The sequence below is a fragment of the Callionymus lyra genome, chromosome 14 (assembly GCF_982586985.1).
Source record: "Callionymus lyra chromosome 14, fCalLyr1.hap1.1, whole genome shotgun sequence".
Classification (NCBI taxonomy): domain Eukaryota; kingdom Metazoa; phylum Chordata; class Actinopteri; order Syngnathiformes; family Callionymidae; genus Callionymus; species Callionymus lyra.
The window spans coordinates 12,997,453-13,015,869 of record NC_141831.1 but is presented as its reverse complement, the minus strand read 5'-3'; the positions used below and the strand labels follow the sequence as shown (position 1 = coordinate 13,015,869).

Sequence of the window (18,417 nt, the reverse complement as noted above, 5' to 3'; positions counted from 1 at the left end):
AGAGAATCTTCAAATTTCAATATACATTGAACTGAATTCAATGATACAGTAAAAAGAAATATAACCTTTTATTATTCAAATTTTCTTTTTTTTTTTAATTCTTATTATATGCTTTAAATAACAAATGCATTTAAAAAATAAAGTTACTTAATTTGAAATGTTAAATTCAACCTTTAACTTTCCTTATATAACTGCACTTATGAGACTATAATCAGTGCCATGTTTGTTGTGAGCTTTGTGAGTCGATGAAAACCTTTTTTTCTAATTGACTGTACCCAGGTATTGATCGCCTCCCACCTGCCTTCGTACGAGTTGCGACACAACCAGGTGGAATCCATCTTCCTCTCCGCCATCGATATGTACGGACACCAGTTCTGCATCGAGAACCTGCAGGTAGAAAAAAAAAAAGATCAAACTGGTGTCATGTGTGTGTGCAGATGATGTGAGGTTAAAGTAAATCCCCCCTTAAATCTTCACCAGAAACTCATCCTGTCCGAAACATCCATCTTTGACGTTCTCCCCAACTTCTTCTACCACAGTAACCAGGTGGTGAGAATGGCTGCTCTGGAGGTGAGTCCTCGTTCATGCTCCTCCCCCGATCACTTATAAATCAGAGAACCTTTACCTGTGCAGGTGTACGTACGCAGAGCCTACATTGCGTACGAGCTCAACAGTGTCCAGCATCGGCAGCTGAGGGACAACACGTGTGTGGTGGAGTTCCAGTTCATGCTTCCCACGTCGCATCCCAACAGGTATAACCACCGCCACATTGCATTGGCTTGATCCTGCTTCTCTTTTTTTAAATGTAAATTCACATCAATAGATCAACATTTTCAGCTGTATTCATTTTCAGAGTCGATAGAAGTTTTAAGATATATATATTTTTAATATAAATGTATATGCTTAAGCTTACATATCCCCTACTGTACTGGTTGCTTCTTCTTAGTTAAACTCCATTTTGTCTGCAAGCAAATCATTCTCATCTGCACAAATAGTTATTAAGTATAAACAAATGTGTTCTTTCTGAAGTCCTTGAGCATCGAGGCACTGATATTTAGTTTCAGGACGGATATTCATTGGTGCACATGTGTTCATCCTCCCCGCGTGATTGTCCGTCAATGATGTTTGTGCGCTGACGCTTTATACTAATGTCCACCTGCTTTCTTTTTTCATCCCTTTTCTCTTGTGTTTTGCTGTGGATCTAATCCTCAGTTGCATCAAGTATTGGTGCTTCAATGTAACCATTTAACCTGTGACCTCCTATATACATATTTTGAAATGCTTCTGACAAAAGTTATGAAATGGAGAAATTTGGGTTTAAATAGTGCAGTTTTAAATTGACATTGCAAACAAAATAATGTTTTTTCATCCAAAATATATAATTTCTTAATTCCTATTTCGGCTGCTATTAAAAGCCCAAAGAAGAAACTACTGGAACGTGTTATATCCAATATAATATATCATTGAGTCAGTAAGTTGTATCTGAAAAAGAAAAGTTGAGTCATTTTTGCACATTTTACTAATTAACAAATGTTGTAATGGATGTAACTTAGTTCTGATATTGATATTTAATTTTAATATTGTCAACTTTGTGAAGAAAAACATTTTTCTTTATTTAATTGTTCCAAATTTGTATTGAATTAATGATCTTGAAAGCTAGTTTTAAAGTAAAAGTAAAAACTTAGATCTAGATGAATCACTATTAAGAGGAAAGGGTTATAATACTGTTAAATAATACATTGTCCTTCAATTTAGCTCAGTATAGACTGAAATAAAAAGTTAACCATAAAAGTTTTTATGAGTTCCGGCAAAACAAAGGGAATAAAAACAAGGAAATGAAAGATGATCAGATGTTTTTATTGATATAGCTCTGATTATACAACCAAGACGGGATTGATTTATAAAATAAAAATGACCTAAAATAAGCCCAAACCCAGTAAAACCACACAAAATCCTAGACAACTAGTTTAATTAAGTTAAAGTTTTGCGCCATTATGATGAAAAAGCGTGAGAACAAGATCTAGATTTGCACGTGTCCCCTGAAAAATATGGGATGTGGAGCTCCGTGGCAATTCAGAGACTCGGAGTAGAGCTTCTGATGGGATCATGGAGGCTCCGTTTTGTAGTGATTGACATTTGGTCTTAAGGAATCTGGATGTAGCCATGCATGCTTTAGAGTTAAAATGTTGTTTTTGTGTGATATATGTTTGAACACTTTTCATAATCCCCACTTTCACATTCACTTCTGAGTGTCTTTCCTCCTGTCGCCTGCCACTAACCCCTTTAGTAATCACTGTGTTTGCTTGCAGAGGGAACATCCCCACACTAAACAGGTATTGTAAACATTCCTTCTATCGCACGGCTTCCTAGTCAAACCATTAAATTAACTCTGATAAAGCACTTTTGGTCACAGCTAATGTTGTCAAAACCACTTTTTTTTTTTTTTTTAGCTTCAAGCTTCAAGCTTTTGAAACCTAACTATTAAGCTTTGATGTTTGGCTGCTTGTCTGATTGTCGTGTGTGTGTGTGTGTTTACCCACTTTAAAGTAACGTAGGAAAGGAACCAGTGCCATGTTACTGAACCGTAACCTGTGACTGTCCTGCTATAGGAAATTGTCTGCCAATCTCATCGTGGAAAATGTGAAAGGCCCGGACAGTAAATTAGCGGAAACTAAACCCCAGGACCTCAATGCTCAAGAGAGTAAATCGTCTCAGGACAATGTCTCACTGTTGGCAACTATTGACAGGTTTGAAGTTCCATCAGTGGGTACAATAATCAAGACTAACTCTGGAGGAAATCAAAGGGGGAACACTCTTTCCGGTGTTTTGCTCAAGTTGCTTTTAAACGACGGAAACAAATACTTTCCGGCTTTCTTGGCTTAATGACCTCTTGCTTTGAGCCTCATATTTTCGCAGTTTCTTCCACAAATCAACGTATTTTTTTAAAACTCTATAAATCGACTAACACTACAGGGTTAAGTATCAAACATTTTTTTTCCCAAAAGCATTGGAAAGTCAGTGCGGCGGTGCAGCAGGTTCTAATTCGTCTACTCTCTGTCTCCTCGTACAGGATGTCGTATTCGTCCAACCTCAACCACTACGGCATGGTGCACGTGGCCAGCGTGAGCGACGTCTTGCTCGACACGTCGTTCACTCCGCCCTGCCAGAGAATGGGAGCCATGGTGTCTTTCCGATCCTTCCAGGAGTTCACAAAGTCTGTGCCTCGCACTCTCGCTCACCGTCTTCTTCCTCTCTCTCTCCTCATGTCACTCAATGTGATGTCGTCCTCCTACAGGAACATCTCGGACGTCCTGAGCTGTTTCACGGACTCCCCTCCGCCGAGCCCGACATTCCCAGAGGGAGGAAACCCGGTCCTGTACGGCGAAGAGGACGCAAAGGTAAACAAGAATTGAACATTAAATGTACTTCTAGCCAAATTATTTAACACGTATACAAGTCCTAAAGGAAAAAATTGGATTTGTTTTGCCTAATTATCATAAAGTGTCTTAAAAGACTTTCAAATGTGAACGGATGATAAGTAAGATTGTATGTAAGTTTCAAATAGTGTTTTTTTTTATTATTAAAACGGATAAAACCGGAGTCCGTTACCGTCGCTCCAACACGACGTCACCTCCGGGTCTTAATACTTTGCTTTATGGAGAAAAAAGGATAAATTCAGAGTGTACGGTCGTTTATTCACCGCTTCAAAACAAACAAACATAGAAACTTTTACGATCGATCGGACTCGCTCTTTGCCGGCAGCTGTACAGGTCAATAGCTCCGGGAAAGACGGTCCCTGGTTATGGGTTGTCTCTACATTTAAGGGAAAGTTTCCTGTCCAGGGGGTCGCCTTTTCCGGGGCAGTGGTTCTGTTATGTTAACTTCTGTTTCGAGTCACCTGGAGAGTAACTTCCTTCCTTGCCTGTTGTGTGGGCAAGTTCCTTTGTCTTCCAGCCCCCCTCTTTTGGGTGTGTTCCGTGTTGCCCTTTTGTTTCACGTCCACAGGTGTGAACAGAGCAGACAGACAGTCCTTCATTAAATCGCTGAATAATCTCTAGTCTGTTTCAAGCTACCCTTGACACAGTGTATATCAGTATGCAAGTGAAATGTTGGTTGTGAATGTGTATTTAAACGTTTAAGCTCTTAGATGAGGCTAGTATTTTATACTCTATATTTTGATCATCTTTTTAGCATTAATTTAACTTATGGCGTATACGTATAGTGTAGAATAATTTCCAATCTAACAACTCCCCCTGTTGACGTGGCCTTTACAGGTCACGTCATAAACAAAAAGGTCCAATTTTTCTAAGTAAATGGTTGTTCCGCAGCAATATTTTATCATTACTTTATTATTATATTATCTAATATTATCATTTTCCCAATAACATATTATTATCATGTACCTGCACACGCTATATGTATAACCGAAAATATAATCATCTGTCTGTTATGCTTAAAACATTTTAAAACGGTGACACAAGGTTTGGCCTTATTTAGAGGTGGTCTTTCATCATTCTTTCATGTTTCTCATTAGTCCAGTCCGTCTGTTGGTCCGATTGTTCCTCTTTGGTTGTTGGTATGATTGTTCTTCACCAGTCGGTCCGACTGTTCTTCCTCGTAGTCTAGCTGGTCTTCTTCGTCCATGATCCGATTCCAGGCGTGTAGAGGAAAAAACGATCCCAGTAATCCGTCTTCTTCAATCTTCTCCGAGTCCATCTTCTTGAACCTACACACAAACAACCTTCATTCAGGAGTAGCTCTGACCAAAAAAAAGTTTTTTATTAATGTAATAGAATTGGGTAATTTCCCCATGTACTTATCCGCTTGTTTTTTCTGATGGGGAATGTGGTTGATGCTTCTGAGTGCCTTTACTCATCCAGGTCAGAAAATCCTGCGTCCACTGATTTTGACCCTGGTTGGAGAGAGTAATATACACGTTCCCTGCCCTCTGCCTGTTACCTGGCAGTATGAGTCGACCACAATACATGTTCTTTTACCCTATTTGTTTATTTTGTATTTTTATTATTTCCATATTGGTTCTTTACATTTTTTATATATTTTTTTATTTCTACTTCTAATATATATTTTATTTCTTCTTTAGTTTATTTTAAATCTAGATCAGTTTTAGTTTTAATCTAAATGAGCTAATTTTTATTGTTAGTGTAGTTTAAGTTTTTAGGTTCATTCTTAGTTTTTGTTTGCTTATTTTTTCATTTTTCTTTTCTTTTTCGCTTTGATTTACCCGGGGCGTCCCCCATTTAGGACATAAAACCAGGAATCCCCACATCAGTTTCACCAATACTGTTCACTGTTCATTCATTGCTCATTCCATTCATTCCATTCATACATCAACCTCCCCTAGAGACACATAACATCTTTTTATGTTACCTGTCCTTTGGGCTACTGTTGTCTGATCATCTCAAAGATCACCTTGATCCAACTCCCCCTGTTTAACTACGCCGTCTCTGCTGTAGTCCTTCTTGTGGAACCTGTGAGAGTCTTAAGATGTTATTTTACCAGGTTTTCTTTAAATGATGGTGTCACTGTTCTGCACTGGTGTTGGTGCCACCCCCTGCTGTGTCACATTCCAGGTATCTCCACCTGAATGCTTATTTAAATCTGGATCATCCATGACCTTTGTTAGGTCATTTTAAGGCTTCCGGTCTCCTTCAACTGTAAAAGGAGAACTAGACATATTCGTTAAATACAAGAAAAACATACAACTTTTCTTTCTGCAAAATTGAAACTGGGGTGTTATGTTGTCTGACCTCACCTGTGCTGAACTTTGGAAATCATTCCATTACCATTGAATTAAAACCTACATCTATTTTATATGAAACCTTTCAAGTCATTTTTCAAGTGAATGTCACCACTATTTATTTATGTTGCGAAGACTTCCCTGTCAGAACCATGTCTTCTAAATGAGATTGTAAATCATTGTACAGTAAGGATGAAAGAGTAACCATTTTCACTTTCATTGATAAATTCAACTTCTGTAATTAACAAATTCCTGATAAAAAACATCTCATGGGCTTTGTAATGCAATGTTTTTTCAAAGCCAACTAGAATCTTCTGTGCATCACCGTCTTGCCCAAAAAAACATCTTTCCTTTTGACCAATTGTTTTTATCATTAATTACATTAGAGACCTTTCTTAGATGACCATTTCAGCAACTGATTCACACATCCACTTCTACAATCTGATTCACACCTTCATTACTACTCAAAATTCTTCTCCTTACCTACATCTTACAACTGGACACAGGAGTCACCTTTCTCCATGAGCCTGACATCATCTTCCCCACTGCAACACGGCTCATGTCGCATTGTTTACAACCTGTGGAATGTCAGCAGGGGTCTGTGTCCTTTGTTTTAACTGTCCTCACAACACAACTCGCTCCAGCCTCTGTGTAGCTGATTTAAAACATCTCCTTTCCTGTAATTACACAACTTAACACATTCAGTTAAAAATAGCCTTAAAAAATGGAATTATTTTGTCTTGTTGCTACTGTATCATTTTTAGCTATTCTTTTATGCTACCATTAGTTTGATGAGGGCTGAGGATTCATATCAGGTAGGGGGGTGAAAGCAGATTTATGCATTATTGTATTTTAGGCTGTTAAATAATGCTGAAGATAGAAAGGACATTCATTACTCCAGTGATCTGGTTGCCCACATGAATAACAACAGTCGTTGTGTGGTGTGAAATACTGTGGGGCTGCAGTAATTGGTGGCCGTTGTGCCATTTGTTTTTCTTTCTGTCTTTCCTTGACCGGTTGACGAAGCTCAGAGAGTTTTGTTTTATTCAATTGTCTCATGTCATTTTTGTCACATTCTTCTTGTTCTTTCAATTCTTCGATAAACATCTTAACATAATGGCTTAAATATTCTTCCCATTCTATTATAGATTTTTTATCCAATCCTACTACAGCCTCTAAATGGTTTCTTACAGAAGTTGGGCATCCCTTTACAATTGCCCCCCTGAAGAGTGCAAGGTGACTGTCAGTTAGTGGACCACCCAGTTGTTCCTCCCACTTAGTCCTATAACGTGTTACATATTCACTACCACTTTCTTCATTTTTGTACATGCATGACGTTAGTTCATTCACATCCACCTTTGTAGGGAACGCCTCCCTCATGGCCAGCCATATATGTCTTGAATGATGAGAGAATGGTGTTTGATGAGGCTCGCATTCTGTTCCTGCTTCTTCTTCTATTTTTGACACTTTATCAGCACCCACACATGCTGTAACAATTTGTCTCCAATCTCCAATAGCCAATACAATTCCTGGCATATTGTTGCAAAAAACATTAATCCACGGACCTGCTCCTCTTTCCAACGGAGGAAGTTTTTCTTTCAGACATTGTACATCCATCATACTTGCTGAGACATAATCAGTATAATCCCTCCTTCTTCCACTTTTCACCACTAAAGGAAATTGTCCAGAAAGGCTTGTTCCTAATCCATCTGATCTTTCTTTTAGTGTCCCTTTCTCACCTTTTCTAGTTTTTACTGTATATTTAGAAGGTTTCAATGGCGTGCCTGGGTCAAGTTTATACTTACAATATTTGTCTAGTTCTTCATCCTCACTGCTGCTTTCTTCCTCGCTGTACTTTTTCTTTTTCAATTTATCTGCTTTGTCCTTTGCTTTTTTACGCAACTTTTCTATGGTTTCTAGTGCACTTGTCAGGGCTGCACTCACATCTTCATCTTCTTTATTTTGTCCTTGTCTAATTGCCATTTCAACTGATCTGTTAAGTGTTTTTTCTGCTGTGTCTAACAGATCTCTTGTGAGATTTTCTTGCCTGTGTGTTATTATTGCTACATTATCCATAATCTCTTTTACATTTATCATTTTTGTTTTATCTATTTCATTACCATCTTGATCCATCATCAGCTGCCCTCCTGTAACATTGAACACTGGAGCCTGGGTGTTCACTTTTTCTTTCATTACCATTTTTTGCAATCTATCAGACAACATTTGTGAGTTTACATTTTGGTTTCCACCTTCTAGGTAAGGTGGTGGTGAATCAGTTTTTTCAGTTACATTATTTTCATCAACAACTTCCTTTTTAACAGCTTTCACTGGTGCCATCACTTCAGTATTTAACTTTATTTTTACCATTTCCATAATCACAAAAAATCTGTCTCTATCGGTTTTAGTTTTTTCTAACAAAGCCAGTCTGTATTTTTCACTAAACAACATGCTTGTTTTTCTCCTCCTAATGACTTCAAGTTCAAGATTAATATTTTTCACATTTTCACCAAGAATATCTTCTTCAGGCATAGGCATGCCCCAATCAGGCAGATTTCCAACCTTCCTTTGCTCTTTAGCCCATTTATACCAGTTTTTCACAACATTTTTCCGATCCAACGGAGCAATTTTTTCCACATAAGAACTTACAGAGCGAAACAATACAGCACCACATGATCCTATTCCACGAGACTGCCATTTTAACCGCAGTTCAGATAACTCCATTTCTTCTTTTTATTTATTTTGTTTTTCCTTATTTTTAATTAATTTTTATTTTATTTATTTTTACACCAATTGTTCGTCTCCCTCTCTATATGAGAACTGTCACGCTTGAATACCTATATTATAATCCCAAACTTTATTATGACATGACAATCAAACAAAGTTATTTTTACCCTTATTTTGTTAAAAAAACTCATAGAACTTACAAGAAAAAACTCTTTTTTAAACCCAATAGAAACTGAAGAATTTCTTTCCACAAAACTTGAAAAAACACGTATTAGCATTAACGTTGCATTTAGTCAAGAAAGTCGTTATTTTTTTTATCACAATATAGGTACTCACTATGCAACCAACGTAACATAAGAAACAACAAAAGTATTTCAACCCTTGTCAAAAAACTTGCGGCATCAATCCTCGCAAGAAAATGCTTTTTAAAACAAAAAACACGCTTGAATACTTATATTATAATGACCAAAAATCTATTAAAAAAAAACTTGTGATATAAAATTCACAAGCAAAAAACGCTTTTTTCAACCAATAGAAGTCCACGGCAGTTGACCGTAAAACTACTTTTATAAATAACTCCAAGTAAGCCGTTTTTTCCCTTTTTTAAAAATAAACTCGCAGCATAAAACTTACAAGAAAAAAACCTCTTTTTTAACCAATAGAAATTCAAGAAAGCTTATCTATAAATTTCTTCCCAAAAAACTTAAAAAACACACATTAGCGTTAACGTTGTATTTAATCAAGAAAGTGTTTTTATTTTTTATCATAATATAAGTACTCACTAGTCAGCGTAACCATACCCAGAAACTCGATTATTTAACCAAGAAAAGCCTTTTTTTTTAAAACATTCCGTTCGTACTCTCGGGGGTTAAGCCTCTCTAAAAGGGTGAATTAAATGCCTTTAAAACGTGCTAATAGAGATATATTTGTCACTCGACAGAATCCCCGGCCAATTTTGTTCTGTCTGTGATTACTTTATGTGCCGAGAATCGTAACGGAAAACCAAAACCAAAACAACAAGTTATATGTTCGTTTGCTTTACAAGCGGAATCAACGCACAACCCATCCACTCACACAGCTTCGGACATCGATCAACTCAGCCAGACGAAACTAAATGCAGAAATCAAATAAAAGGCTTTCTGCTTACCTTATCTTTGTCCCGTTCGTCCGGCTGAGAAAAAACTTCAGTCAGTCGCCATTCCTCTTTCCAAGAATCTCCAAAACAAATCCGGGTCACGGCACCATTTAAAACGGATAAAACCGGAGTCCGTTACCGTCGCTCCAACACGACGTCACCTCCGGGTCTTAATACTTTGCTTTATGGAGAAAAAAGGATCAATTCAGAGTGTACGGTCGTTTATTCACCGCTTCAAAACAAACAAACATAGAAACTTTTACGATCGATCGGACTCGCTCTTTGCCGGCAGCTGTACAGGTCAATAGCTCCGGGAAAGACGGTCCCTGGTTATGGGTTGTCTCTACATTTAAGGGAAAGTTTCCTGTCCAGGGGGTCGCCTTTTCCGGGGCAGTGGTTCTGTTATGTTAACTTCTGTTTCGAGTCACCTGGAGAGTAACTTCCTTCCTTGCCTGTTGTGTGGGCAAGTTCCTTTGTCTTCCAGCCCCCCTCTTTTGGGTGTGTTCCGTGTTGCCCTTTTGTTTCACGTCCACAGGTGTGAACAGAGCAGACAGACAGTCCTTCATTAAATCGCTGAATAATCTCTAGTCTGTTTCAAGCTACCCTTGACACAGTGTATATCAGTATGCAAGTGAAATGTTGGTTGTGAATGTGTATTTAAACGTTTAAGCTCTTAGATGAGGCTAGTATTTTATACTCTATATTTTGATCATCTTTTTAGCATTAATTTAACTTATGGCGTATACGTATAGTGTAGAATAATTTCCAATCTAACATTATCTATACTACTAATTCTACTACTACTTTTACTACTTGTACTACTAAATCTTCAACTGCTTTTACTACTAATTCTACCACTGCTTTTACTACTTATACTACTAATTCTACTACTGCTTTTACTACTTTTAATTATACTACAAATTGCTGCTTTTACTACTTATACTTATATGACTAATTCTACTAATGCTTTTACTACTTATAAAATACTACTAATTCTATCTCTACTTTTACTACTTATCTCACTAATTCTTCCACTGTTTTTACTACTTATTCTTCAAATTATACTACTACTTTTACTACTTAATACTTGTACTACTAATTCTACTTCTAATTCTTCAACTGCTTTTACTACTTATACTTGTACTACTAATTCTACTACTGCTTTTACTACTTATACTATTAATGCTACTACTGTTTTTACTACTGTTTTTACTACTACTTTTACTACTTATACTTATACTAGTAATTGTACTACTTTTTGTAATTTTGCCATTTTGATTTACTAGTTGGTCTTATATTCAAGACTTAAAAAAATACTAATGCCTTTAGAAATCAAATGTTGGTTCCCTGAAGCCTTTTTTTGTATAAATTCATTATTATTTATATATATATATATATATATATATGTTTAAATGTATTTAAAAACTCCAGTTAAAGCACTATCCTGTAATCTATCTTCTTTTAATCCATTTGTTAACCAATAAAACGCGCTCATCTGTTATTTATTGATATTCATACATTCTTTCTTCTTCAATTGTTTGGTTCTTTCTTCTTCTTGATCCTCTGGATTATTATTCCTGAACATCCCCCAGAGTGTTCTGGAAGAACCAATCCACATTCTGAATGTGGCCATAAAGACGGACAGCGACATTGACGATGATGGTCTGGCATCCATGTTCCGAGATTTTACACAAGCACAGGTAAAAAAAATGTTGTAATACAAACACTATATGGATCAATTCTTTTGTCCTGATTGTTTTTATTTTCTTCCTGCAACTTCCAGAAGTCGCTGCTGTTTGAGCATGGCATCCGAAGGTTGACTTTCCTTGTGGCTCAGAAGGTAAGTGGCGACGATTCCTCTCTTTCCCGCATGTCAAGCGTTTCTGACATGGCATGCATCCAAATGTTTACTCGAACGTTCCGTGTCTCGACGGTTCCGATCACTAATCGAATAATCCTGTATTACTTTGCTGTGTCTGATGTAATCGTGCCATAATTCAGCCTGATCTCTTTGTCTCTGTATCTTCTCCTGCATGCGTTGCTTTTGCTGCAATTATGATGACAGGATTTCAGGAAACAGATCAACTGTGAGGTGGACCAGAGGTTTCATGTAAGTAGAGACATTGGGATGAAGGGAAAACTGCAGCCACGTCCTCACTACTGTGTTTTATTAGTTTTTTTTAAATATAATGTTTTTAATTTATATCAAGAACATGGTTATTATGAGGGCCTAGTTAAACCGCCTCAATCAAGCATGTCCAAAGTCCAAGTTTCACAGATATATTTTTAGGACAACATAAAAATAGTTTTTACTGTCTATTAGGTTTAAATTATAGGAGCTTTTATTTTGAAGTTTCAATGATTGCACGGCTAACATTCAGCCACTGCTCATTCTATAAAAAAAAATCTAATGTAACTTTATGCCTGTCCTAAATAGTAAAAAGAATATATCAGATGAGATGCATTTTTATTTAGAAACAGGTCTAATGAATCATTTTATTGCATCACTGTCCTTCATCTGAAGTCCTTTTATTTTTATTATTATATTCGATTTGTTAGTGACAAAGAAAAATATTGCAAAATTGGGCAACAAAATCCATTAACTTTACTTTTAAATGTAAATGTATGGAAGGAACATTTAAAATGTTTATAATTAAATAAAAGTTTTTTTTACAATTTATTTTTAGACAAAACTAGCGCTGATTGACCATTATGTCATAAAAATAGAAATGCTGTTAAAATAAAATACTTCTTTAAGTTTTTAAAACTTTCAATCGAATACTGTCAGTCATTAAACCTTCATTTACACAGGAAATAGTCAATTTACATTCCTTTAAAAGCCAATTTAATACAAGAAAAAATAAATGAATCTTCCATCAATCTCATCATTTTGACACCTAATTTTAGCCTCAGGTGGAGCCTGTTGTTTTATTCATTAGCTGAGGGAAGACTGTAATATATATTGACACATCCTATAACCATCAGAGTTAGAATGTTCAGGTAATTTGATTTTTTTATCTGATTATATCTACATTGAGATGCATACAATTGTGTGTAATGATCCTCTAAATTCTGCATGTTTTTTCCCTTAAGTAACTTAAATCACATTTAAATGCAAACCACTATTTTTAATCTTAATTTCTTTATCAATTTTTGCAGCGAGAATTCCCCAAATTCTTCACATTCCGTGCGCGAGACAAGGTATGTATTGTGTATTAAAAGGCCTGCATGTTGTTGTTGTCATTCCATCATATTTCCACATGGGGGCAGTAGATCTATATCAGATTGAAGGGTCCTCCAATCCGAGGCGATGAAAGTCTATAATAAAAGATTGCACAACAATAAATAGTTTTTATTGAGGTGTTTTATATTTCATTTAATTAGTCCTATTCAGAAACTATTTAGCCTAATTGTGGGGAGAATAACTCCGATATAATCCGTTACGCTGACAAGATTCCGGCCTCCGAAACTCATCAAACTAATGAACTCTTTAATTTAGTCCCCAATCAAAATGGAATCAATCCCATTAGCTGCCTTCTAATGAGATTCCATCGACTTAATAGTTTTTTTCTAATCTAGGATTTGTATCTTTTTTTTGTTTTGTTTAATTTCTTGTTTTGTAATGAGCACTTTTCTTCACATGCGTAGTTCGAGGAGGACAGAATCTATCGTCATTTGGAGCCGGCGCTAGCGTTCCAGTTGGAGCTCAACCGCATGCGTAACTTTGCCCTCACCGCCATTCCATGTGCCAACCACAAAATGCACTTGTACCTGGGGGCGGCCCGCGTGGAAGTCGGGACGGAAGTGACCGACTACCGCTTCTTCGTGCGCGCCATCATCCGTCATTCCGACCTGGTGACAAAGGTGGGAATAAATAAATAAACACATTTATTTAAATCATCTAAAACCTCATATGGGATCATTCTCCTGTATTAGGAAGCGTCTTTTGAGTACCTGCACAATGAGGCCGAGCGTCTTCTTCTGGAGGCCATGGACGAGCTGGAGGTGGCGTTCAACAACACCACCGTGCGAACGGATTGCAACCACATATTCCTCAATTTTGTTCCGACCGTCATCATGGATCCATCTAAGGTAACTGATCTTTAAAATCGACTCGTGTCGTCCTCACTAATCACAAACTTGCTCTTAGATCGAGGAGTCCGTTCGCTCCATGGTGATGCGCTACGGCAGCCGGCTGTGGAAGTTGCGAGTCTTACAGGCCGAACTGAAGATCAACATCCGGCTGACTCCGACAGGGAAGCAGATCCCGATCCGGCTTTTCCTCACCAACGAATCCGGATACTACCTGGACATCAGCCTGTACAAGGAGGTCACCGACTCCCGCACGGGACAGGTCGGGCCCAAAGACAGACAGGTGCGATATACCATTTCTAGATGTCTTTGAGAATCTCTTATTTGTTAATTGAAATCTGTGGAAGTGACGAAAGAAAGTGGACGTTGCAGTAGAAGTTCAGAATAGTGGGTGTTTTTTTAGCTTTGCAAGTCATCCATCACTATGGAAATAATGATGGTGTCATAAGAAGATTAAATTAACATTTCAAACTTTGAAACTTCTTTGAATTCACTTTTTTAAACTCCTTAAATAAATGAATTCAATAATTTTTATAATGAAAGGTTTATTTTTTTATTTTTTTTAAAGAAAATCAAATATTTTCATAATGAATATCTTTTTTTTTTTACACGTAGGGTTTAATATAATACAATAAATTAAAAATAAATAGTTTCTAAATTCTGTGTTTTTGAATTCGTACCCATTTAAATTCAAAATACTGAAAGTACCAAGCTACTTCTGTTTTTCTACGCAGTCATGTGATCGTCACCGCGCGCATGATTGGCTGAAATTAATCAAGTTACTGTTTTGGAATTGTCTGGTGGCAGTTTTTTTTACTAAAAATTTTGTATATTGAATTTAAAAGGCTAAAATTGAAAACAATATTGAATTTAATTTTTTTTTTTTATTATTGGAATAAGAATATCAAACTCTATGTGTAGAAAAACAATAATGCATAGCTTTTGAAAATATTCCAAAAAATATATATATTTTAAATGACATAAAAAATACCTTTCAGTATACAAATTATTGCTTTCAACTATTCATTAAAAATATAAACCTTTTAATAAAGACATTAATTGAAAAAAAAAAAAATTCAATAAAGTAAAGTATCTACATATAAAATTTAACTTAAACCATTCAATGTTTTGATGGCACTGATATACTTCCAAACATCACACCATTAATGTAATGATGTCAATCAAAACATAAACTTCTGATCAACAAAATGCTGATAAATGATTTAAATTAAAGTTCTTTAACATTCTTATTGTGTTTTACGGATTTCATTGTCATGAGACGGATTCATCAGACTTTATAATATAATGATAATTGTGATAATCAAGGCAAAGTTTGAGTGAAGTAACCGTTCACTTCCTGCCTCTGTCCAGATCATGTTCCAGGCCTACGGAGACAAGCAGGGTCCTCTTCACGGCATGCTCATCAACACTCCCTACGTCACCAAGGACCTGCTGCAGTCCAAACGATTCCAGGCGCAGTCCCTGGGAACCACATATGTCTACGACTTCCCTGAGATGTTCAGACAGGTGCTATAAGAAAAAAACCTGAAAGTCTATGCAATAGATCAGGGTTAACTCAAGTTCATGTCTCTGTTCAGGCTTTGAAAAAACTCTGGCATTCTTGCCAAAACTTCGCCTTCCTCCCCAAGTGTCCGCTTCCCTCTGAGCTGCTCACCTTCACGGAGCTGGTCCTTGACGCTCAGGGTCAGCTGGTGCAGATGAATCGACTCCCAGGAGGCAACGAGGTAGACAAAACGGTTCACTTTGGTCCTAATTTTACCCAAAAAATCGACTCGTGGAACTGTAATCAAGGTTTATATTTCTTTATCCGTGTCTTTAGATCGGAATGGTGGCCTGGCGGATGACCCTGCGCACGCCGGAGTATCCGTGTGGGCGGGAGATCGTGGTCATCAGCAACGACATCACGCACAAGATCGGTTCCTTCGGACCGCAGGAGGACCTGCTGTTCCTGCGGGCTTCAGAGATGGCGCGAGAGAGCGGGATTCCTCGGATCTACATCGCGGCCAACAGCGGCGCCCGCATCGGATTGGCCGAGGAGATCCGACACATGTTTCACGTGGCCTGGCAAGATCTTGCAGACCCATACAAGGTAAGATGCAAATGAATTGGTGGGTTGATTTAGATTTCGAGAATTTTTTTTCGGAGTAATTGCCTATTACACAATTGTCAAACTCAAGGCCCGTACGATACATGACACAATACATAGACAAATATATGCTATATTTTGTTACTGAAAACAAAGATATATTTGTAGTACTTGGCGTGACCGACTCTTGACTAAGTCATAGCTTCTTTAATTTGTTTTGTAACCAGAATGGCGTTCGCCGACTGTATCCTCTCGTCCTCAGCAAGTGCCTGGATTTCATTGTTCCTTTAGCCGCGGATGACTTATTTATTGCTGCTATCTTGGGCCCAAAGTTTAACTGCAACACAAAAATGAATTATATGCATGTTAATTGTAAATATTTCATTAAAAATGTTTTCTTTTATTTAAAACCTAAAAACTATGATTTAAAAAAAAAAAACATAGGAAAAATGATTTAAAGGTAAAAAATATTTATGCGGCGCTGATTAATGTTGACGGTTCAAGTTTACCCATATTTTCTTGCACCTACTTCTTTCATTTGTTTTGAAACCAAAATATGTTCAAATATCGGCTTTTAAAAGCTGCTGGAGTCGACCGCATCCTCTCATTCTCAGTCATCGCCGGGATCTTGCAGGATTTCACTGTTCCACTAGATGCGGAGGATGTAATCACTGCTGCCATCTAGTGGCCCGAATTTGAATTGCAACACAAAAATGATCAAACACCATAAATAAGCATTTGAATTGTTAAATGGCATCATTTTAAACACACTTTATTGAAATATTAACCATAAAAACATATATAAATATTCTTTATCAATACAGTGCTATTCAATATTGATATTGTATCGTAAAAATAAACATTGCGCTAATGTTCATGTCAATACTGTGACCTACTTGGAATCTAATTCAGCTGATTTATTACACTTGTGTCATTCAACATCCCTGTTGTATGGGCAATTTCACAAATTGCAAGGTCATCGCTTTTTATTTCAAGCAGCATGGAACAACAATTGAAATGTTTTTAAATGATTTCTTAACATATTTATCGAGTAGAAATTGTGGACAAAGAATGAACGTCATGAAGCATTTATGCGTCAAATCCCCCCCCCCCCTCACCAATTATTTTCTCCACTCAGGGTTTCAAGTACCTCTACCTCACGCCCCAGGATTACAAGAAGGTCTCAGCCCTGACCTCCGTGTACTGTGAGCACGTCGAGGACGAGGGAGAATCCAGGTACGATTGCCTTCAGAAAAAGTCAATCTGCCCCCTGTTAAGTGTAAATGAATCAATGAACGTCCGCTAATGGACTGCGGGGAATATATGCGCTGCCATGCAGGTACAAGATCACCGACATCATTGGAAAGGATGATGGGCTCGGCGTGGAGAACCTGAAAGGGTCCGGCATGATTGCAGGAGAATCCTCTCTGGCTTATGAGGAGATCATCACCATGAACCTGGTAAAAAAACAGCTTTAGAAAAAAAAGAAAAGACAATATGTTGTTTTTCCTCGAACCTGAAATCGTTCCTTTGTTCCATAGGTTACATGTCGAGCGATAGGAATCGGTGCTTATCTTGTCCGACTTGGCCAGAGAACGATTCAAGTGGACAATTCTCACATCATCCTGACTGGAGCTGGAGCTCTGAACAAGGTAACCCTGAAAATAATGGATTAAAAATACAAATTTGATACACTTTGGGTCAATAGATTTAGTTTGGTTATTATCTTTTTTTTAATTAAAAAAATAAAATAAATTAAATTATTTAATTTAGGCCTAAATAATATATAAATAGTATTAATATTTGCAGAATAATTAAAATTTTTTTTTTTTATTTAAGTACATTATTATAGGATATCATTAAAATAATTATAATTATACCAACAACCATAATAATAAATGTAATAATAATAATAATACTTGGTCAAAATTATTGTTATTATTATTACACATCATCTTTTTATTTAAATAACCACTATGATTCAATCCTACTCAATGTATTTAGAAGTCAATGGAAATTTATTATTATGTTCACTGTTTCCTCTGCCTGTTGCGTTTAACAGTAGTGATGAGTATCTGATAAAGCTTCATGAAGCAGTGTCATTATATTCAAAGCCCACCAGATGGCGGTCTCTGCACTGTTTTCCTTTGTTTTGAACAACTGTTTTAATGAAACATCAGGTTATTTTTAAACTGATGGCGCCACCTACTGACCTCTAAACAACATGACACTGGTTCATGAAGCTTCACCAGCACATCACTAGTAAACAGACAAGCAGATTTAATTTTATATGTTGGATATATTTTTACAACAATACAGTACATTGTAATTTAAAATGATTGATTTTATTTAAACGTATTAATGGGTAAGAATTAACATCACAGCTTAGACCTTAAACTCTCAAACTCATTCAGTTGATTTGTATTTTGTGGTTTAATGTTTAATGGTTTTCTTTGCTGTTTCACTGGGAAAGTTTGCCATTTCTGTCCAATTCTATTTATTTTATTTTATTAATAATGATAATAATAATACATTGTATTGATATTGCACTCAAAGTGCTACAGCAGAGTTAAAAAAATAAATATTAAAAGTCATTTTTCA

At 36.6% G+C, this 18,417-nt stretch overlaps 1 protein-coding gene across 4 annotated transcripts in view; it reads left to right on the top strand.

Moving 5' to 3' along the window:
- Nucleotides 1-18,417, top strand: part of acaca (acetyl-CoA carboxylase alpha) — a 50,112-nt gene that overhangs the window by 18,944 nt on the left and 12,751 nt on the right. For 2 of the 4 annotated variants that reach the window (XM_087807624.1, XM_087807626.1), the window contains 19 exons: nt 280-393; nt 481-570; nt 634-752; nt 2,310-2,333; nt 3,071-3,214; nt 3,296-3,398; nt 11,210-11,317; nt 11,401-11,457; nt 11,683-11,727; nt 12,777-12,818; nt 13,266-13,481; nt 13,554-13,709; nt 13,768-13,992; nt 15,081-15,236; nt 15,308-15,454; nt 15,550-15,819; nt 16,955-17,052; nt 17,156-17,276; nt 17,358-17,468. In XM_087807624.1, coding sequence (XP_087663750.1) covers nt 280-393; nt 481-570; nt 634-752; nt 2,310-2,333; nt 3,071-3,214; nt 3,296-3,398; nt 11,210-11,317; nt 11,401-11,457; nt 11,683-11,727; nt 12,777-12,818; nt 13,266-13,481; nt 13,554-13,709; nt 13,768-13,992; nt 15,081-15,236; nt 15,308-15,454; nt 15,550-15,819; nt 16,955-17,052; nt 17,156-17,276; nt 17,358-17,468 — 2,346 coding nt within the window. Of the gene's footprint in view, nt 1-279; nt 394-480; nt 571-633; nt 753-2,309; nt 2,334-2,609; nt 2,748-3,070; nt 3,215-3,295; nt 3,399-11,209; nt 11,318-11,400; nt 11,458-11,682; nt 11,728-12,776; nt 12,819-13,265; nt 13,482-13,553; nt 13,710-13,767; nt 13,993-15,080; nt 15,237-15,307; nt 15,455-15,549; nt 15,820-16,954; nt 17,053-17,155; nt 17,277-17,357; nt 17,469-18,417 lie in introns of all 4 variants that reach the window. The other 2 variants (XM_087807623.1, XM_087807625.1) reach the window with 2 other exon arrangements.